Source organism: Gekko japonicus, unplaced genomic scaffold (genome assembly GCF_001447785.1).
Source record: "Gekko japonicus isolate JY-2015 unplaced genomic scaffold, Gekko_japonicus_V1.1 scaffold359, whole genome shotgun sequence".
Classification (NCBI taxonomy): Eukaryota; Metazoa; Chordata; class Lepidosauria; order Squamata; family Gekkonidae; genus Gekko; species Gekko japonicus.
The window spans coordinates 128,040-150,222 of record NW_015166431.1 but is presented as its reverse complement, the minus strand read 5'-3'; the positions used below and the strand labels follow the sequence as shown (position 1 = coordinate 150,222).

The following is a 22,183-nucleotide window of genomic DNA, read 5'->3' as shown; positions in this document are numbered from 1 at the left end:
TGCCTCTGCAACACCCCTCCCACCTTCCAACTGGGATATAAGGACTTGGGGATCTCCATTCCTACTTGTGCCTGATGTCTGCAGTACAATAGCGAGGTTCCAGTGCAAGGGCACCTTAGAGCCTAACAAGATTTTGGGGAGTATGAGCTTTCAAGAGTCAAAGCTCCCCTCACAGGATATTCACAAAGGGAATTTGACTCTTGACAGCTCACACCCACAAGAATCTCATTGGGCTCGAAGGCGCTTCTGGACTCGAACCAAAGAAGATGGTGGAGGGCAGGAGGCAAGCAGTTTGGGGTGGCAGTGCATGGACTAGGGAACTAAACTATTTGTATTGGCTGGTTTAACACAAGAATTTTTTTTTAATCCCCAAATACAGCATAACCAGTGAAGAGGCAAATGACACACTATCAGTTTATCATGCATTAACCATCATTTAAACTGTTTCCTGCTGCTTTAACAAGACAGAACCTGCATTTCACAGAAGGGCTTAAGGGGGCAGTCATCAAGGGGACCAGGGGACCCAGGAATGTGCAATTAGTCCTAGTCCTGTTCTGTTTATAAAAAGGACTTCAGTCCAGACTAGAGGTAGTTGAAATTAACTCCCATTGCCACAACTAAATGGTTTGGAAATGATTTAGAGACTCAAGAATGCCCTGGATAAATGTCTCAGAATAGTATGGGTGTGGTCACACGGCAAGCTTACTGCAGTTTGTTCCCGCTGTATATTTGATTGGGGTTATTTATTAGCGGGTTGGGGTGATCTGGGCAGTTCAAAGCACTTCTGTCACAATGTCTGTCTGTTGGGCCTAGTGATATTTCAGGTCAGGACTGGATGAAAGACAATGAAATGGCAAAACCCTTCGTATGACCCTAAGTATTTCCCTAAGTATGTCCATAAGGTGCTATTGTACTAAAATCTAACTGTTCTACTGCAGACCAACATGGCTACTGTCTGAAACCTTCTTCTTTGTGTGCTCCATTATACGTGTTTTTGGGGTGTGCAGGCAGCATTAGCCGTATGCAGCAGCAACTGAAATAATAAATACTAGAGATCATGAGGTTAAGCAGGAGCATGGGTTAGGTCCACAGAAGGTGAAGCATAGTAGATCATGGTGTCTGGGAATTAGATAAGGCTGTGGTGGGTAAATCTACCTCCTTCTATCCTTGTGAGGATAGAAAGTTCAGAATCCTAGACTGGAACTATACAAGGCAGTGTCAAGGACAACGCAAAGCTGCATCCTCAGTGCTAATGTATGGGCTCTACCCACCAGGCTGCCGTTTTGTGACTGGTAGCCCCTAAGGCTCTTGAACCAGCTCTGTTGTGTATGTAATGTAATGTAATAAAGGTATTGAGCTTGAATCTGAGATGGTATTGTAAAACCGACCTATCAGAACAAAGGAAGTTCTGGAGGGAAGAGAAATGATTGGCCTTTATGTACTGCATTTGATTGGACCTTAGCTGACATGTGGGCGTGGCTTGCCAAGCCCGGACAGTTTAAGGAGGAGCCTATTGCTCCATTGATTTGTCTCGTTCTGGTTCTTCTGACTTCGTGTTCAATAAAGCTGTTATTCACTGTTCACCTGCTGCCTGAGTCTCATATCTAACAAGCTCCCAGGAATATACATTCTTCTCCTCCTGGCCCCCCTCCATCCCCTACTGACTGACAGTTGTCAGGGTTTCTTTGTTCTGTTCTCACCTTTGTTTTTCAGTGTCTTCTATGGTCTCTGGCAGGCAGACGTTTAATGTTTCAGGAAGGAGGAAGGCTGCTGAGCCACACAGCACTGCCATGGCACAGTATGTCACTTGGGGGAGAAACGTCCACACAGTGTCGAGCAGGAAGACGAGAGGAGCCACAGACCCACCCAGACGCGCCATGAAGGAACAAAACCCCAGCCCTTTCTGTCTAGAAGGAAAGCAGAGATGTGTTCAAAGGTGGCTTCAAGGAATAGGATGCATGTGTTGTGGGAAATCCCATTTCTCAATTTATCTGTTCTTGTGGGTGTGCAGTCATATTAGTGTGACTGTGTATCAGTACAGGTTGGCCTATGGTGCTTACTGAGAGTTAGGACTTGAACAAAAGAATATTAATGCTCCTATTTGGATATAGAGGTTTCCTCAATGGGAATTAACTGTCAGGAGATGCTGAGTTGTTTATTCACTTGGTTTAGACACAGGCTAGAATCTGGAGGGTACCGAGACAAACCAGATGAGTTACTTATGAACTCAAAGGTCTTTCCCTTCTTACCTGAGAACAGTGGGATATAGTTCTGGTGTGTACAAGAAGATAGTAGTGAAAGCAGCTTCAGAGAACCCTTTGCCTGTGATAGCTACCACAGAGCGTAAAGTCCCCAGTGCTAGAAAAAGAAACATGGCATAAGTGGCAGATAAGAATTGCTATCAGTCTGAATAGTTGCATCTGTGACACCTGAATTTGAATAAATACCTATTTATAATTTAAATATTTTATAATTGCATTCATTTTAATTCTCATTTCAAATAACTATTACTAATCTGAGTAATTTGACTAGCTGAAATGAATTTGCTCCCAAAATTCACTTACATACAATTTGATGTTAAATTTATATTTGCCAAAAGTCCACTAAATATTTGAGACTTGTATTTGATATTAACTGATATTTGACTTCAGTATTTGGCACCTGATAGTTCATGTCTGAACTGGTAGTACTTCCTTCCTTTATATTCCTCCTTCTCTCTAAGACTCACAGCAGATCACACAATTAAAAACAGCGCCTGGCACTTCAAGTTAAAGGAACCTGGATTGCAGGTGTGGAGAAAGAACTTTCCCTGCCTGAGAGCTACTGCCAGCAAGAGTAGACCCACCAGCAGCTTCATACGTTGTAAACTATTTGACAGTTTACAAGATTTCCAGTTTGATGTCTGACATATGTCACAGTCAAAAGTGCTTAGGTCAGCCTTTGTAGGTGTATGGGTCCAGGGTTCGTAGTAGCAACTCCTCTTAAAGGCCCTCATGCAGCAGGGCTTAAAAAGAGCTCCGTCTCTGGCCTTAGAAAGGTGCTATCATAGGGTTGCCAAGTCCTACCTTAAACTGCAGCGGGGGACTCCCGGCTTGTTCCGGGAGCACCCGCGCACACGTCACCCGCACGCCAGGGGCGGGAAGCGCGCCGGGGGCGGGGCTGCGGTCATCTGAGGGAAAAACATAGAGTTTTTCCCTCGGATGACCGTGGTCCCGTCCCCAGCATGCCCAGCGTGGCTGCATCACTTCCGGGCGACGTGCTGACTCCAGGCACGTCCCGTGCTTTGGGGGTGGGGTTCCCCCAGGGCCCGATCCGCCGGCAGCAGGGAACAGGCTTCTGGGGCGGGGGTTTCCCCGCCACCTGGGGGGACTTGGCAAGCCTATGCTATCAACTACAAAACACTGTGTTAGCCTAGTTGGACAAGTGTTCATCTGAACCAACGGATTTTCATGTCTTCTAATGGGAAAAGGGTTTATTTTATCAATGGCTTTTATTTATTTTTAAAAGCAATAATTTTTAATGCCCAACTTTGACTGAAGAACATTTATTTTCAGCTCTACATATGAATGATTATTGGAGTTCATTAGCCCTTAATTTAAGTCTTAAGAACATAAGAACATAAGAGAGCCCAATGGCCCATCTAGTCCAACACTCTGTCACACAGTGGCCAAAAATACCAGGTGCCATCAGGAGGTCCAGCAGTGGGGCCAGGACACTAGAAGCTCTCCCACTGTTGCCCCCCCAAGCACCAAGAATACAGTCCATCACCTGCCCCAGTCTGTGAGTTCCTATCTATACCTTGTGGCTAATAGCCACTGATGGACCTCTGCTCCATATGTTTATCCAGTTCCCTCTTGAAGCTGTCCATGCTTGTAGCCGCCGCCACCTCCTGTGGCAGTGAATTCCACTCTTTCGGTGAAGAAGTACTTCCTTTTATCTGTTCTAACCTGACCGCTCAGCAATTTCATGGAGTGCCCACGAGTTCTTGTATTGTGAGAAAGGGAGAAAAGTACTTTCTCAACCTGCTCTATAACCTTTCTTCATAGGGAAAGTGTTCCAACCCTTTTATCGTTCTAGTTGCCCTTTTCTGCACTTTTTCCAATGCTATAATATCCTTTTTGAGGTGTGATGACCAGAACTGTACACAGTACTCCAAATGAGGATGTACCATCGATTTATACAGGGGCATTATGATACTGTCTGATTTGTTTTCAATTCCCTTCCTAATAATCCCCAGCATAGCGTTGGCCTTTTTTATTGCAGTCACACACTGTCTTGACATTTTCATTGAGTTATCTACTACGACTCCAAGATCTCTCTCTTGGTCAGTCTCTGCCAGTTCAGACCCCATCAACGTGTATTTATATTTAGGATTTTTGGCTTCAATGTGCATCACTTTGCACTTGGCCACATTGAACCCCATTTGCCACGTTGATGCCCACTCGCCCATCCTGAACAGTTCTCTTTGGAGTGCCTCACAATCCTCCCTGGTTCTCACCACCCTGAACAACTTCGTGTCATCTGCAAATTTAGCCACTTCACTGCTTACTCCCAACTTCAAATCATTAATAAACAAGTTAAAAAGCATCGGGCCGAGTACTGATCCCTGCGCTACCCCACTGCTTACCACCCTCCACTGAGAAAATTGCCCATTTATACTCACTCTCTGTTTCCTATTAATTAGCCAGTTTTTGATCCACAAAAGGACTTGTCCTTTTATCCTGTGACTGTTGAGCTTACTTAGGAGCCTTTAATCTTCTTTGAGATATGTCTAGGTGGCAGATGTTAGGTGCCATGGCCAGGGTGCTGGACTTTGATCAGAGACTTGGGAATCTGATCCCTGCTTGCTTGAGCCTGTCAGTTTCTTAGCCTGATGCTGTTTAGGATAAAGTGGGGAAAGAGGCCCTAATCACGTCACCCTGAACTCCTTGGAAGGAAGGGTGGGATAAACATATGATATGAAAGTCCCTTCCTGAGCTGGGAGTCTCATACCTGAAGAGCCACCTTTCCCTGTATGAGCCCAGGTTACAGCTTTTGTTATCCCACTAGAGGTTTCTCTTTGTCTTCTCTTGTAGCGGGATGTAGTCAGACACAACTCAATGGCCGTCATGTTCAACTGCTGCCACAATTTTATGAAACAGCCTTCCTGAATACAACTAGGATTGCTAACAGGCCCAGAGAAAAACTTCCTGTCCCTTTAAAAGAGCCTCAATGTGCAGAAATGGGCAGCTGAAGATTTTCATACCATGAAAGTAAATAATGTCACCTGGTAGATAACATCTCATTAAGGCTCTATTTGGAATTTTTTTCCTCCAGGCAGTTCGCAACACTAAATACAAGAGAGAGGCCTTTTCAGGAGAGGCTGTAAGGATGAACTTTTTAGAAGGGCATTTGAAGCTTCACAGATGGGCAACAGTACAAATGTTTAGAAGACAAACCGTTTCATGAATTCTGTAACTATTCTTGTGGCACAGCTCTTGGATTTTAAATAATTTTTAAATGGAGCCCTACTTACAGGTTGGGATGACAATGTTGGCTCCTATGCACAGCCCAGCTAGGATGAGTGTCCAAGCCTGGCACTGCTTTCGCCCAACTCGGTTCACCACAAAGAGCACAATGAACTTGGCAGGAATCTCAATGACCCCGAAGACAAACTGGGTCATGTACATTCCCAAGCCGAAGCCTGTGATGTTCATGCTCATGCCGTAGTAGGAAAAGGCCACCCCAAACCTGAATGGAGGAGAGAGAAAGGGATACACGGAGGAAACACAGACACAAGCCCACAAGGTACGGGAAGTCCCTGAGTGGGGGGGGGAAATGTCCCTCACCACAAGACCCCCGTGCACAAGGAGATCTTCCTCAGCATCAGTGTCCGGAAAAGGCTAATGTAGGAGGAGCTGCCACCTGACTTCTCCATTGTTGCCGCCGCCGCCGCTGTTTTAGTCAGGATCTGAGGAAGAGATGCTGGGTTTGAATGCTGCATGTCTCTTGCCTAACAAAGCCCATGTCAATAAATGGTGAATTCCATCTCCCTGCAGAAGCTTGGCACTGCAACATAAAAACTGAGAAGCTGATCAGTCAACCCACATTCTGCATTCAGAATATACCCTCCAAACAAAGGTTCCAGTTCTGCATGCTTTTATGTCCTTCAGTCTGCTTTTATATACACATGCAGAGCATGAGCTGGGTTGGGTCACAGGGTTTGCAATTTTTAACAGGACTGGGAGTGAGGAAAGTCTTAGGGAAATGGAGAGATTAACAGCACCAGGAGGAAACCTTAGAAGGGGGGGGGGAGAGAAAACCAACTAGGAGGGAATAGGGTTGCCAACCTCCAGATGGTGGCTGGAGACGACCTGCTATTACAACTGATCTCCAGGTGGCAAAGACCAGCTTGCCTGGAGAAAATGGCCAGTTTGGAAGTTGGACTCTATGGCATTATACCCCAAGCCCCGCCCTCTTCAGGGTCCACCCCCAAAATATTCAGGTATTTCTCAACCCAAAGCTGGCAACCCTGGCAGGGAAAGTTGTGTGCTGGTGGAAACTGGAGGGAGACTTTTCGGTTACAGCAGGAGGGTAAGTGAGAATGTCATGCTCCGTGGGCAGAAATTCTTCCATCCATGGAAACACTGCACTGGATCCAAGCCAATAAGCTGCTACAGCTAATGATACTTTTGCCATTTGCTCCTTCAGTCATTAAGAATACTTTAAGCTTCTCACATAGGGCCAAACTATGTCTGACTATAAGTCAGGTTGTGATTGCCCCAACCCGTGGATTTATTTCGAATGCATGGGGAATCGGACACATATGCAAGCTGGGGCAGAAGAACTACAGTAGGCCCTTCCACTGCTCAGATGGGTGGCAGGAGAAAACTGGGGCGAAAACAAGGGGACAGATGCCAGCATCGTGATGCCCTGACATGTCTTCCGGTGCGACCAGGAATGACCTCAGCATGTTAATGCTGACACATTTATTCAAAACTCTGTGGTGACACCAGAGTGACAGCTAATGCCAGAGGCTGATTTTGCACTAGAGCTGCCTCGATGTTGCACCGCTGTTTGCCCCGATACTACTGGTCAATTTCACACCCGAAGCTGCGGGGCTGCGTTTTGACTCGCGTCTTCGCCCGATTTCCCTCGCAGTTTTGTGATCCTGTTTTCTGAGGATCATGAAACTGCGGAGGAAATCGGGCGAAGCCGCGGGTCAAATGCAGCCCCGCGGCTTCGGGTGTGAAATTGACCAATAGTATCGGGGCAAACGGCGGCACAACATCGAGGCAGCTCTAGTGCGAAATCAGCCAGAGTGTCACCAGGGACAAACTGACACCACTTCCATGACTGGAGCTGCGTCTCCCTCTAGTTGCCAGACTCATGCTGACAACCCTAGGATAACGAGGCAGTAGAATTTTTAACAGGAGCACGGTTTAATAAGACAAGTTCTTTCTCTGCGTGGCGCTGCAGTAACAACAACTTTCTTTTTCTCTGTCCTTGCCCACTGTAAATCCCATAGTGGACTGAGGTAGTCTAAAACAGTGGCCTGGATTAAAAGGACAGAGTTGTCACAAGCATCACACAACACAAAATGTTTTCCTTGCGGCCACATGGCAGCTGTGGGGAACTTACCCAAGCACTGCAGGGCCTAATTCATGAGGTGCTTTTTGGCTGCCTTGGGGTTTGCAGAATGCTAAATTCCACATCCCCAGTTTTAAAAAATTCACATGCAGGGTTGGATTCACACTGAATTAGCCTTTTCTACCAATTCTCCCTTCTTGCTGCAGACCTCCCTGGTGTTGTTGCTCAGGGTCCCGTATCCTCCAGATAGTACATTTCATGGAGATCAGTGGGTTGCAGTGGGAGAGGAAAGGGAAGAAATGTCATTCCTCTCATGGAAAATGTTGTCTGGACCCAAGTATTGTTTTAATTTTCAAATATATAGTAGTATTAAACTACATAAACATTTCTGGTTATGGCTCTAAAGTACAACTTTCATGCAAATCTTAAATTAAGAAAAAAAAGATTGGTAAATTTAATCACAAAATTAAATCAAGAGACTTCCAGAAAACGAATCCCAGCTATTTCAGATTTGAAATCAACCAGTCCCTAGTATGAAGTTGCAGAAATGGGACGCAATCACACAAATGTCAGGGCCCCCGTTGTCTCGCTGTTGTAGCTTTTATCTGGATAGATTGATTTTGACTATGAAGTTAATACATGTGTTTTCCAGCACTGGGCCAGCTGTCAATCTAGTGCAGCAGCACAATCTGGCACACTAGGATCCCAGTCCAATATGGAGTGAAGCACACCTAAACCCACTGAAGTTAGGTGCCTATGTTTGCATAGGGTTGGCCTGCAAATGGGGAGCCAAGCTAGGATGGAGCACTCTCATGACCATTTCATAGGTTTGCCAACCTCCAGGTGGTGACTGGAGATTTCCCGGAATTACAACGGTCTCCAGCCAATAGAGTTCAGTTGCCCTGGAGAAAATGGTTGCTTAGGAAGATAGTCTCTATAGCATTATACGCTGCTGAAGCCCGCCCAACCCCCCTCCCCAGGCTCCACCCCCCAAAATCTCCATTAATTTCTCAGTCTAGAGCTGACAACCCTACTGTTTCATCACATAAAACTTTTAACCCAGGTTGTCAAAGAAAAACCAGCTACCCTCCAGAGACAGAAAATAAGGCAATCAAGTGGTGATGTGGCTCATCGGAGTGGGCAGCGAACAATGCCCAAAGCAAACAATCTCCTGCCAGCAGGAGTCAAGGGTTATTCAGATCAGGCTTATTTCTTTGTTCTCAGGCCTGATGCCTTGGCTTACCTCCAGGTTTATTTTGGCCCCAAAGTCCTTTCGTCCATTCATCTTGGCACACCACTGCAGATTTTTGTGAGCTCGCTTTAGCTTCCCTTTGACCAGCAACCACCGGGCGGATTCAGCAAGCCACCTGTTAGAGGGGAAAAACAAATCTGGAGTTTTCCTATATTGCCCATATTCTCCAGCTCAATTTGAAAACCAGACAGTCACCTGCCCACTCTTTAATACAACAAAGCCCTGAATGGTAGGTCTATCAATTCATGTCTTAGCCACTTCAGAGAATCAATTGCATCTAAGGGACATAAAGGCCTTGAGGTGTGTGTCCACCCATTCCATGCCTGGAATATAAATGCTGAGCAAGAATTCACACGCATCACTGCCTCTGTGAGAACCTGAACCTTGGGCTCTGTGGTAGTCTGATGATAGATGCATTGTTTACAAATTTTTATCTAAGCATTTTTGGCCCTTTCTGCACTCTCCTTTTAATCCATGTTCACTGCGGTGTCCTCCAAGCAATTCTGCACTAAAATCGGATTCAACCTTCTTTTAAATCCAGGTTCTTTTCCCTCATTCTGCACTAAAATCGAGTTCAATCTTCTTTTTATTCCTCCCCCCCCCCCTATTCTGCATTACATCACCTCCCTTCAGTGGTTAGCCCGGGTTATTTGGATGCTATTTTGCCATGGACTTAAATTGCCTCAACTCGAACACTGAGAAAATCTGGAGTGGCAGGCAAATGCCTTCTACGGCATCCATATTTGGAATCAGGGTGGGGGGCAGCATTCAGAAAGAGAGCCCTGGCTTGGGACTAGCAGTCTTTTCCACCTGCCTCTGCACTAATCCAAAATCAATCTCTTCTTAAGGGCCCAACCTGACAGTGGCCATTTGCACACAACAGTTGAAAGGAAAGCTATATAGCTATATAGCAGCCAGCTGCAGAGGCAATAGTCACCTGTGAGATAGCAGAAGGTGCCTTATAGCAGCTCAAACCATTGGCCCATCTAGCCATTTGTGCTTTATTGTGATTGGCAGAACTTCTACAAAATTTCAGGCCAATGTCATTCCCAGTCCTGCTGAGATATCAAGAGATAAAACTGGGGATTTAGATCCAATAGAAAATATGTGCTCTGCCACTGAGCTATATTCCCTTCTAGGGCATCAAAGCCCTTCTGGAACTCCTGTGCAGTCTTCAAACATTTCCATACTTTTTCAGCAACCATGAGGACTAGAAACTTCATTCTCTTTTTTTTTTTAAGGGAAAAAGCAGATTTTCTGAGAATGCTGAGATCCTTACTAGATAATAGATTCCAGGAACTTCTTTGAGAAATCATGGACTTGGTGTGATATTTTCTACCAAGGATTCTGCCATGGAGTCTGTATGCCACAGCCTCTCAGATCTTCAAAATCTGCTGTGCTTACCCAGAGGTGCAACGATGAGCGAGAGCCCACAGATAGCTATCCCAGTAAGAGTCCGTGTGACTGCCAGCATGCTGTACGTCACTGAGGCAGAACTCACCAGCCCAAAGATCAGGGTGCACACAAATGATACCAGGAGCATGGTCTTCCGGCCAAACCTGTCGCACATTGGAGAAATTGTTGACTAGGTTATCTGGGTAACAATAGTTATGGTTGTGAGCTACGGCCAACCTGAAATTGGCCCTTTCAAATCTTCCCCCCTGAAAGAACTGTAGAGTATCTGGATGAGTAGAAGCAACACTGGATGGGAAAGCACCATAGAGGATTCCTTCATACAGAAAAGGCCAAGTCCCCCTGGGGGGCGGGGAAAACCCCGCCCCAGAGGCCCGTTCCCCACCGCCGCCGGATCGGGCCCCGGGGGAAACTCCACCCCGACGTACACGTCACCAGGAAGTGACGCGACCATGCCGGGCATGCTGGGGGCGGGGCCACAGTCATCCGAGGTAAAACTCTATGGCTTTCCCTCAGATGGGCCCTCAGATGGGCCCCTAGCATGCCCAGCGTCATCACGTCACTTCCTGGTGATGAGGATGCAGTGCACGCGCTCCAGGATCGACCAGGGAGTCCCCCGCTCCGGAACAAGGTGAGACTTGGCAACCCTAATGGCAAATTCTGTGTATGCTACCAGGTTCTCTCAGTGCATACTGGTCTTTGCATATGCCATGAATTTGCATATGCCCAATTTTCCCCCTCACACCTGCCTCAGCCTAATGATTATGCAAAGATTCCCCCAGTAACACATGCACACGCACGTGTATAGTGTTAACATCCACTCACCACATGGAGATAATGCCCAATAACCAAGGCAGAGTGGCTACAAGGAGCAACCAGTGCCAGTCCCGCACCAGGTAGGCAATCAGAGCAAGAAACATGTTTCCAAAACTCCAGAAGAAACTGGTCATGATCCCAGAATAAGAGCGATGCTGTGTGTCCACCCATTCCATGCCTGGAATATAAATGCTGAGCAAGAATTCACACGCATCACTGCCTCTGTGAGAACCTGAACCTTGGGCTCTGTGGTAGTCTGATGATAGATGCATTGTTTACAAATTTTTATCTAAGCATTTTTGGCCCTTTCTGCACTCTCCTTTTAATCCATGTTCACTGCGGTGTCCTCCAAGCAATTCTGCACTAAAAATTCAACCTGCTTTTTAATCCAGGGGCCCCCCCCCCATTATGCACTAAAATCGAGTTAAATCTTCTTTTTATTCCCCCCCCCCAATTCTGCATTACATCACCTCCCTTCAGTGGTTAGCCCGGGTTATTTGGATGCTATTTTGCCATGGACTTAAATTGCCTCAACTCGAACACTGAGAAAATCTGGAGTGACAGGCAAATGTGGAAAGGACCTTCCATATTTGGAATCAGGGTGGGAGGCAGCATTCAGAAAGAGAGCCCTGGTTGGGACTAGCTATCTTTTCCACCTGCCTCTGCACTAATCCAAAATCAATCTCTTCTTAAGGGCCCAACCTGACAGTGACCATTTGCACACAACAGTTGAAAGGAGCTATATAGCAGCCAGCTGCAGAGGCAATAGTCACCTGTGAGATAGCAGAAGGTGCCTTATAGCAGCTCAAACCATTGGCCCATCTAGCCATTTGTGCTTTATTGTGATTGGCAGAACTTCTACAAAATTTCAGGCCAATGTCATTCCCAGTCCTGCTGAGATATCAAGAGATAAAACTGGGGATTTAGATCCAATAGAAAATATGTGCTCTGCCACTGAGCTATATTCCCTTCTAGGGCATCAAAGCCCTTCTGGAACTCCTGTGCAGTCTTCAAACATTTCCATACTTTTTCAGCAACCATGAGGACTAGAAACTTCATTCTCTTTTTTTTTTTAAGGGAAAAAGCAGATTTTCTGAGAATGCTGAGATCTTTACTAGATAATAGATTCCAGGAACTTCCTTGAGAAATCATGGACTTGGTGTGATATTTTCTACCAAGGATTCTGCCATGGAGTCTGTATGCCACAGCCTCTCAGATCTTCAAAATCTGCTGTGCTTACCCAGAGGTGCAACGATGAGCGAGAGCCCACAGATAGCTATCCCAGTAAGAGTCCGTGTGACTGCCAGCATGCTGTATGTTACTGAGGCAGAACTCACCAGCCCAAAGATCAGGGTGCACACAAATGATACCAGGAGCATGGTCTTCCGGCCAAACCTGTCGCACATTGGAGAAATTGTTGACTAGGTTATCTGGGTAACAATAGTTATGGTTGTGAGCTACGGCCAACCTGAAATTGGCCCTTTCAAATCTTCCCCCCTGAAAGAACTGTAGAGTATCTGGATGAGTAGAAGCAACACTGGATGGGAAAGCACCATAGAGGATTCCTTCATACAGAAAAGAAAGATACTACAGCAAAGATTATGTGGGAGCACTTACTACTGTCCTGTTTTGTGAGTGTCTGTGGTGGTATGCCTAGGGTTGCCAACTGGCCTGGGGAAATATGCCTGTCCCTTTAATAGAGGCTGAGGGTCGATTGTGTTGGTCTGCAGTAGAACAGGTAGATCCCAGTTCAGTAGCACTTTAGAGAACAACAAGATTTGAGGTGTGTGTGTGGGGGATGATCTTTCAAGAGTCGATGTAAACGAGATATTCACGTAATTTACCTCCATGCCATGAAAAGCTTCAACTGCCCATCTCCACATATTAAGACTTCCTTCAGGATATTTTTTGCTAGACCTGTTGACAACCCTATTCATCTCTTTCTACGAAGAATACTTTCTGGAACTATTTGTTCCTTATCTTTCAAATCATACCTTTATTTCAAGGAGTTGATGGTGACATATAATTGGGGATTATCTCATTTTATATTCGGAATAACCCTGTAAAATATATTTGAGACAGAATGACGAAACTAAGACTGGCAATCCTACTTGCACCCCCAACTATTATGCAAAATGGAGGACCTCCTTCTCTCCCTAGATTCAGTATAGTCTGGTTGTTTGTAGGGCAATAGGCACAGTAATGGGCAGTAGCTACCTGTCTCAAGCAGCTGAGATGTGAAAGCACTCAATTTTCCAGAAGTCTTTTTGTGGAAAAATGAGGTAGACAGCACTGAGGGAAGAGGGGAATTAATCCTTTTCTACCACACCAGTTCCCTGAGAGAAATGAGCACTGCAAAGCAACTATCTGTTTCAGGCAAAAGAAAAAGGCAACCAAGACATCCCGCTGTTCAGATGCTTTAAAACAAGAATTAAGAATGTAATGTACATATGAAGATCCCACTTATTAGGGTGGGACTAATTTTGGGGAGGGGGTGACCTGGTTTTGCAGGGTTGCTAAGTCTGGCTGTGAGTTAAGATGAGAGAGAACTGAACAGCAGCACTTTAATTTGAAGGAACTCTATCTAGGTGTCCTTCTTCGGAGGTCGCGGGTCATGCAGAAGGGGCCCCAGGGATCCTGACAGACCCCACAAGACACCTGGGACGTAACTCACCAGAAGGGACACAGGCCGACAGTCCGGAGAGTGAGTCGAGGGCGGGGGCGGGGGACCCCTTTGCCGGCGAGCGGTGTCGGTCGAGCCCGGAGACAGGACTGGGGTCCGCGGAGCTGCCCCGCAGAGGAAGAAAGGGGCAGCGGCTACATGTCCGACGGGCCAGGAACGGCTGCGGAACAGCAAGTACCACCGCAGATCGGCGGTGGTGCAGCCCAGAGGCCGCCAGGACCACTGCCGGCATACTAGCCTTCACTCTGGAGATGCCCCACCGGCGTCCTGATTGATAAAGGAGGGTGTGGCCCAAGCGGGAGGGTGGATGGGCGGTTCTGGGGGTGGGGCGGGGAGATAAAAGGGAGGGTGAAGGGGCCGGGGAGTAGGAGTGCTCTGTGGAACTAAGTGGGATGCTGACGAGAGAGACGGAGAGACTGGAGAGAGAAAAAACGGACGTCCGCAGCGTGCGGGTGTTGGAAGACCTGAGTCAGATTGAGGTGACGAGAGAGGAGGTCCTAAAACTGATAGACAACTTAAAAACTGAAAAATCACCAGGACCAGATGGCATACATCCGAGAGTTCTGAAAGAACTCAAATGTGAACTTCTGGATCTCCTGACAAAGATATGTAATCTTTCCTTAAACCAGATGTTAACCTAAAAGTGACATTATGGCATCCATACTGTGGCCCACCCCCCTTTTCTTCTGCTGCTCTATTGAACAAGCACAGAAAATGCAGCATGGGTTCAGGAGTTTGCCCACCAAGGTAAGTCTATCTGTATCCCTGCTGTGTTAAGAGAATAGTAAAACAATCTGACCCAATTCAGTGCTGAACTAGAAAGCACTTATTTACAAGATCCATCTGAAAGATCATAGGAAAAACGTAGACAGGTGTGACACAATTTAAAAATACCTATTTTCTTAATTTATCTTTGGGCCTAGTTTACTTCTGAGTCCCTGACAGGGCTGCCAAGTCCCAGGTAGGGGTGGGAGATCCCCTGCCCCTAGGTCCTGTTGCCCATGACCATTTTAAGTGGCAGCAGGAGAAAAAAGATTAAATTGGAAACTTCTGTACTTCTTGGAAGGTACTTACTGGAAGGTCTTACTGAAACTGACAAAGATTAGCTCTAGTAATCTATGGTTTTACCATAGAGTTTCTGAAGATTCCTAGAGCTATCGTTTATCATTTCTGGTTAGAACTTCCAGTAAGCTGCATTGCTTTTTAAAAAAAATCTCCCATGATGCCATGTGCATCCCCACAACCCTCCTGCCAGTTGCTAGACCCTGCCTGGTAATCCTAGTCCCTGATACAAAACCAATGACAATGAACTAATATTAGCAATATTTATTATGCTGCTTGTTTACAGTGCTGCAAAACTGTATAAGTTTTTAAAGATGCCATAATGTACTGTGCTGGAAAATGTGATGAAGCCATGCTATGTATCTTAAGGCTTTCAGAAAGAATGATGAAGTAGGATTGACAATTGTGTCTATTCTTGTGCCCTTAACAGCAGCTTGAGTTGGAGAAATCATCTTGTGAAGCTTTTCACAACATGGAGATTAACCATCACAATGAATCCGCCTGCTGGCAACATTCGCCTGGTTCAGGGAGCTAATGCAGCAGTCAGAGTGTTGGACTGAGACTGAGTATTGTAATAGAGTATGGATTATTCAAAGAGCAGGGAGGCCTAGCTTTAGTGACTTAAGAATTTATTTCTAAAGCTACAGAAAACTTGGTTTGTCATTCAGATTCATCTGACCTTGAACAGCATGTCCGTTATCTTGTACAAGTCAGCAACTCCAAGGAGACCCAAATTAAAATCCCCTGTTCATCCATGAAGCTTCTGGCTAATCTTAGTGTGGTGGTTGATATCTCTCACCCTAATGTATTTTACAGGGTTATTACAAGTGTAAAATAAGATAATCCCTCATTCATCCTGAGCTCCTTGAAGGAAAGGTAGGATAAAATATAATGAATAAATCATTCCAGAAAGCCGGAGATTACAAACATCTGTGCAATTGCTTACTGGGATCTTTCGCTAAGCAGAATTTTCAGGTGAACTTCGGAAATGCTGAGGGAGGCCCATCTCCTTAGTTCCCATGCACAGAGAGTGGCATTGTACTTCGGCACATTCATGATCGTTTCAAAGGGGCAGCTGTTTTGTTTCCATAGGAAAACTAAGCAACCCAGTTTCCCATGGCAGCCTGTGCTGGCTTTAGGGTTTAAAGTTGGCTTTAGGGTTCTGAAGCTCTAGGTGAGTCCTGGAGATCTCCCAGAATTAAAACTGATCTCCCCTTGGTGGGTGGACTCTATGGCATTATAGCTCACTGTGCCTCCCCTGAGCCTGCAAAGCATGGAGTTTGGGGAGGCGAGGCAGCCCAGATGGGATTAGAGTACACACTCTGAAGCAATAATTTCTTCCAGGGGAACTGATCTCTCTCATCTGGAGATCAGTTGTAATTCCGGGAGATCTCCAGGGCCTCTCTGGAGGCTGGCAAGCCCAGGTCCAAGATCACCGACTGGGTTGCCTGACACGTGGGGATTTGAATCTAGGCCTTCCAGGTTTCAGTTCAACAACCTAACCCCTATGCCACCCTCAGACTACACCTCTCCCCTTCGTTTAGGTAAACAGCCTTCCTATGCCAAATTAAAAGTTTTTGTTTTATTGATAAACAGCAGCCTCAATGATATGCCAGCATTGCTTACAGTCTCACTTGTGGGAAGTGCTCGTGACTGTTGCAGTAGTCAGCTACAGAAGGGGAGGGGAATTGCCTTTCATGTGACTGAAATAAAGGAATGTGGGGGGTTACCTGTCCGACAGGTAGCCAAATATCACGGCCCCAAGGGTGACACCAATGAAGAAAAAGGTGGCGGTTGCTTGGTTCAGGCTCCTTTGGTCACAAACCAGGTCCCACTGGAACACAAGAATCAGAACAACACTGAAATACTCTTCTGTTCTTCAGATATTTCAAGACAACCTATTTCTTGGTCTTGCCTGGCACAGGCTATCTGACTTTTGACAAAGGGTTCCCGTCTTTTTTGTGGCCAGGCTACCATACTTTTATCTGCTACATGAAAGGCACAATTCAATATTAGAGCCTTTTCATATCTCCTTACTGAAAAAATGACTTACATTCCAGTCATATAAACGAGCGCAAAATACTCACGACAAACACACGCACGCACGCACGCACGCACACACACAGCAGTAGCAACTGGTAAATTTGAAAATCTGCCATGATTTTACTGGATTAAAATTGTACTATTAGGTAGCCAGAATTGCAATCTGAAAATAATCCAGATTTTGACTGATTCCAGCCCTGGTGAGCTAGATTCTGACCTCAATCCATTCCATTCCATCCCAACCCATCACATTTCATATCTTGATCGTGCCATAAAAATATGAAGGAGGCCATCATAATAAATTGCAGGCCACTTGATATGATGTAGTCCCCAACATGGTCACATACGTACCGTGGCACTTTGGTACTGCCAAATGTTTTTAGAAAGCAGGTTGGGCAAGATGGGACTTTTGCACAGCATGGCTTCTAATTGACCACTGGATGTCTGATTGGCTATGGAGAGTCCAAAACAAAACTCTTTGGCAGCAGCTGCCACCAACACAACACTAGGACCTTCACTGCCTGACTAGGCTTGTCAAGTCCCCCCGGGGGGTGGAGAGAACCCCGCCCCAGAGGCCCGTTCCACGCCGGTGGCGGATCAGGCCCCAGGGGGAACCCCACCCCGACGTGCGCATCACCCGGAAGTGACGCGACCACGCTGTCTGACGTGCTCATCACCCGGAGGTGACACAACCACGCTCGGCACGCTGGGCACAAGGGTCTGGCCCCGCCCCCAGGGTGCCCGGCGTCACGTCACTTCCGGCAGTGTCACGTCACTTCCATTCTTCCTTCTAGAATGCCTTCAGCTTGGAAACAGAGATGAGCATCACCCCCTAGAGTCGGATTCAACTGGCTTTCAAGCAAGGGAAACCTTTACCTTTTTTAGTCCAAGAACACCCCCAAATGGAGATTTGTTCCTTCAAGCAGAATATTATCCCAAGTTTAAGATCATTACACTGGCTACCAATTTGCTTCCATACTCAGTGCAAAGTGCTGGTATTAACCCAAAACTGTTATTGGCCCTCCTCCCTGGATTTGGGGCTGTGTCTTTATGTGTTTTATTGAATTATTGTATATATTATTTTAAATGCTGCTTTAATGTTTACAAGTTTTAATGTTTTGTATGTCACCACTTCTCCGTCTCTTCTGCTTCCTTCTGCATCACTTCACAAAACCAAAATAGGACCCACGGTAAGTAGGAAATACCAAAAATCAGCAAATACTGTGCTACAGACGATTATAAAATATCTCAAATAATTTTTATATATGTTTTGTTTTATATGTTTACAACTTATTCACCATATATTATTTATCATATAAGTCTTAATACATAGAAAGAATCATAAATCAAAACATGAGGTAAATCAAAACATCTAAGTAAGCTCCATCGTACATCCTATTGATATGTTTTTAAATTTATACCAGTGGCAGTAGTAGTCAAAGTCTCAGACTAGGATCTGGGACACCCAGGTTCAAATTCCATTAAACATCTGGGATGGCCCTCTTTAGCTTTATTTACTGGAGTGGATCCTTTCTGCTAACTGAGGAGACTCGCTTGTGTACAAGAAGGCTCCTCGCTTATTGGAAGGATCTGATCCTATCTTTTCATTTTTTCAGTATTGCATTGTTTTAGGAGCTTATGAAATAAAAAATATTATCCTTTGTTCTTACTTGTGCTTATTGAGGAAAAGATTCAATATGTAACGTTTTAGGGATTTATGGCATGACTGAAGAACGGCATGATTTTGTATTGTATTTAATAAAAGCGATGCCACATGTATTTCAGTTTTCTTCAGGATATTTGGGAACAGTTTTCCATCTGATCTTGAGGGAGTACTGTATGAACTGAGTTCCCCAGATATGATTCATTTCCAAGACTGTGTTTCAGCATTTTAAAAAAATTCTTGAGTGATTCTGGAGGGGCAGGAAAAAGATGTCTGACATAAATTCTCAGCTTATTTCACATTATGTGAGAAAGATTTTGTAGTGAATGATTTGTACGACATGATTTTGTCTAGCAACATATTCTGTATTGTCTAATAAGACAATAGCTGTATTCTATTGTCTTTGGTTTACCTTTGTATTTTTACATGTGTCTGTATCTGTATCTATATAATCATCTGTTTCAGTTACACAGTACCTCAGTAGTTATGACAAAAGATCCCAATTTTTGGCTTTCTGGGTATTACCCACCAGAGTCTTGGTTTCCTAGTTTCAGGATTTATTTGGTGCAAAAGCTGGCTGGAATGATTTGTGACTAAAGTTTGAATAAAATAGGATGACAAGAAAAATGGCTGTTTGGGGGAACAAAGAGGATAGTAAAGATCATTGCGAATGAAGCAAAGATTTTGTTATGTTTGTTAAGGAATAATATATTTATGCAATGATTGTTTGCTTGATGTTTTTAAAAAACCTACCTTTACTTTTTATTTAAAGAAGCAGGATAGGTTTTGTTTTATGCATTACTGTGTTCTTGGATTAAGCTTAATCTTCCAGCCTAGTCTTCCCTTCCTGGCAAAAACCATGGGGCAGAGGGAATCAGTGTCAACTCATACTTGTGGGAGGAGGTCCCTTGGAAAACAATTTCTGCACACCTGACTCCCATTCATATCCATTGACTTGGCCAGCTGCTCCTGTTCAGACAGAGGCAACAAGCCAGTTGGCCTGATAGGGTTGCAAGGTCCCCCCTGTCCCCTGGTGGAGGGTAGGGGGGGTACAGTTGCCAGCTTGGAGGTGGAGCCTGGGGCTGCCAGCTCTGGGTTGGGAAATATCTAGAGGTTTGGTGGGTGGAGCCTGGGGAGGCCAGGGCTTGGGGAGGGGATGGGAGGGACCTCAGCAGTGTACAAAGCCATAGAGTCCACCCTCCAAAGCAGCTGTTTTCTCCCAGCAAACTGATCTCTGTAGTCTGGAGATGAGCTGTAATTCGGGGGGATCTCCAGGTCCCACCTGGAGGCTGGCATTGCTATGGGCTGACCTGGCTCAACAGCAATGGTATCCATTTGTCACTGGGAGGAAGGTAGTATGTTAATGAGACTCCTTTAATGGTAGGGGGGGTACAGTTGCCAGCTCCAGTCTAGGAAACTCCTGGAGACTTGGAGGTGGAGCCTGGGGCTGCCAGCTCTGGGTTGGGAAATATCTAGAGGTTTGGTGGGTGGAGCCTGGGGAGGCCAGGGCTTGGGGAGGGGATGGGAGGGACCTCAGCAGTGTACAAAGCCATAGAGTCCACCCTCCAAAGCAGCTGTTTTCTCCCAGCAAACTGATCTCTGTAGTCTGGAGATGAGCTGTAATTCGGGGGGATCTCCAGGTCCCACCTGGAGGCTGGCATCCCTATGGGCTGACCTGGCTCAACAGCAATGGTATCCATATGTCACTGAGAGGAAGGTAGTATGTTAATGAGGCTCCTTTAATTACTTACAGTCTTTCTAAAAGTTTGATCCATGCTATGGGACCATAATATACTGTGGCTGAAGGCTGGACAAGAACATAAGAACATGGGCAGAGCCCAGGATTGCCAGGCTGCAGACAGAAACCCCTTGGAGGAATTGGGGATGTTGCACCAGCACACTTATGTCACTTCCAGTTAAAACCAAAAGCAAGTGACATAGGGGACAGGCTTTGTTGTTCAGTCACACAGTCGAGTCCGACTCTTCGCGACCCCATGGACCAGATCCCGCCAGGCCTTCCTGTTTTCTGCCATCCTCTGAAGTTGGCTCAATTTCATGTTTGTTGCATCGATGACACTGTCTAACCACCTCATCCTTTGCCGTCCCCGTCTTCTTTGACCTTCAATCTTTCCCAGCATCAGGGTCTTCTCCAGTGAGTGCTCCCTTCTCATTTGGTGGCCAAAGTATTTGAGCTTCAGCTTCATTATCTGGCCCTCCAGGGAACAGTCAAGGGTTGATTTCTTTTAGGATTGACTGATTTGATCTTCTTGCAGTCCAAAAGACAGGCTAGCATTTCACAAAAACACTATGGTTATGTTGTAGTTCCTGGGGAAAGCCAGAAATTAGCCAAGACCAACACCCACTTTATGTTTCTCCTCAGTTGGACCTGGGCAGACAAAGAGCAGGCACAGGCCGAGAGAGCTCTATGAACAGGTTATTCAAATAAAGTAGTAAGTTTAAGACAGAGACTATTTTTAATGAAGACAGATGACACAATTTGAAACACAGCGGTTCATGTCGTCTGACATACTGTTTCACAGAGCAGCCAACCAGTTGCCCCAGGCAGGGGGGAGGGGATGACAAAAAGGGCACAGAGGCTGAGGCCCTCCCCTGTTGCTGGTTCCTAGCACTGGTCTTCAGAGGTTTGCGGTCTCTGTAGATGGAGGCATCCTTCATTCACTGTAGCTAGTAACCATTGATTGACTTCTCCTCCATATGGTCGTCAGATGGCCAAGATAAAAATGCCCTGTCCTTTCGTAGAAAGTAAACCACATCACCTGGTATTTGCTGCACATCAAACAGTTATTAAAGGGATAGCTAGAGGGATCCATTGAAACGGTGGCAGCCCTACTCTTACATGAATCTATCTTATCTCCTTTTATAAAACTAATAAAATAAGAAAAATGGGTAGTAAGAAACATTTGTGTGGAGTACCTATGATGCTTTGGAATAACAGCAGTCTGATCATTCTGAACAGTTCCTTGGAGAGCTGTACAGATCAAGTGTCCTAAAGCAGTTTTTGCCGTTGTGATGCCTGCTTGTTATAGAGGGCATGAATGTGTGCTAGGGTTGCCAGCTCTGGGTTAGGAAATGCCTGGAGATTTTGCAGGTGGAGTCTGGGGAAGGTGGGATTTGGGGAGGGGAGGGACCTCAGCAGGGTATCATGCCATACAGTCTTTTTCTTCAGGGGAACTGATCTTGGTCGCCTGGAGAGCAATTGTAATAGCTGGTGATTTCCAGGCACCACCTCAAGGTTGGTGGTCCTAATTGTGTGTTAGTTTTCAACCTCCTTAGATGCTGGGATATGTAACCTGTCTGCTAAGCGGCACCATGAGTGTGCCAGTTAATCTGCGAAGGAAATTTAAATCAATTTAGACTACTTACTTTTACCTAAAGAGTAATTCAGAGCTGGTACTATTTAGCTGTCCACTGCATTAATTTTATTCTTAGCTGTAAACTTAGTCTTCATGGTCTTAATGAATGTCTGCCAATAAATATGATTTTGAAGCTGAGTAGGGTACCTGATTGTTCTAGCTGATCACCAGGTGCTTATAGGGGGAGCTATTATCAAGTAGAAGTGGGGACCCACAAGAAACTTGCAGAAACTTTCTTTCTTGCGCAAGAAACTATCCTATTACCCCCACCTCTACTTATTCCCCTCTCCCCCTACTTCTTTCACACT

General features: G+C 45.6%; 1 protein-coding gene across 1 annotated transcript in view; it reads right to left on the bottom strand.

Annotated features, from left to right (window-relative positions):
• Window positions 1-1,696: 1,696 nt before the first annotated feature.
• LOC107110990 (solute carrier family 22 member 7-like) overlaps window positions 1,697-22,183 on the bottom strand; it is a 27,538-nt gene continuing 7,051 nt past the window's right edge. Inside the window, exons 2-9 of the mRNA XM_015411858.1 lie at window positions 16,526-16,629; window positions 12,291-12,445; window positions 11,060-11,228; window positions 8,813-8,936; window positions 5,829-5,950; window positions 5,516-5,730; window positions 2,250-2,358; window positions 1,697-1,907 (exon numbers count right to left, since the gene is read on the bottom strand). Coding sequence (XP_015267344.1) covers window positions 1,697-1,907; window positions 2,250-2,358; window positions 5,516-5,730; window positions 5,829-5,950; window positions 8,813-8,936; window positions 11,060-11,228; window positions 12,291-12,445; window positions 16,526-16,629 — 1,209 coding nt within the window. The remainder of the gene's footprint in view (window positions 1,908-2,249; window positions 2,359-5,515; window positions 5,731-5,828; window positions 5,951-8,812; window positions 8,937-11,059; window positions 11,229-12,290; window positions 12,446-16,525; window positions 16,630-22,183) is intronic.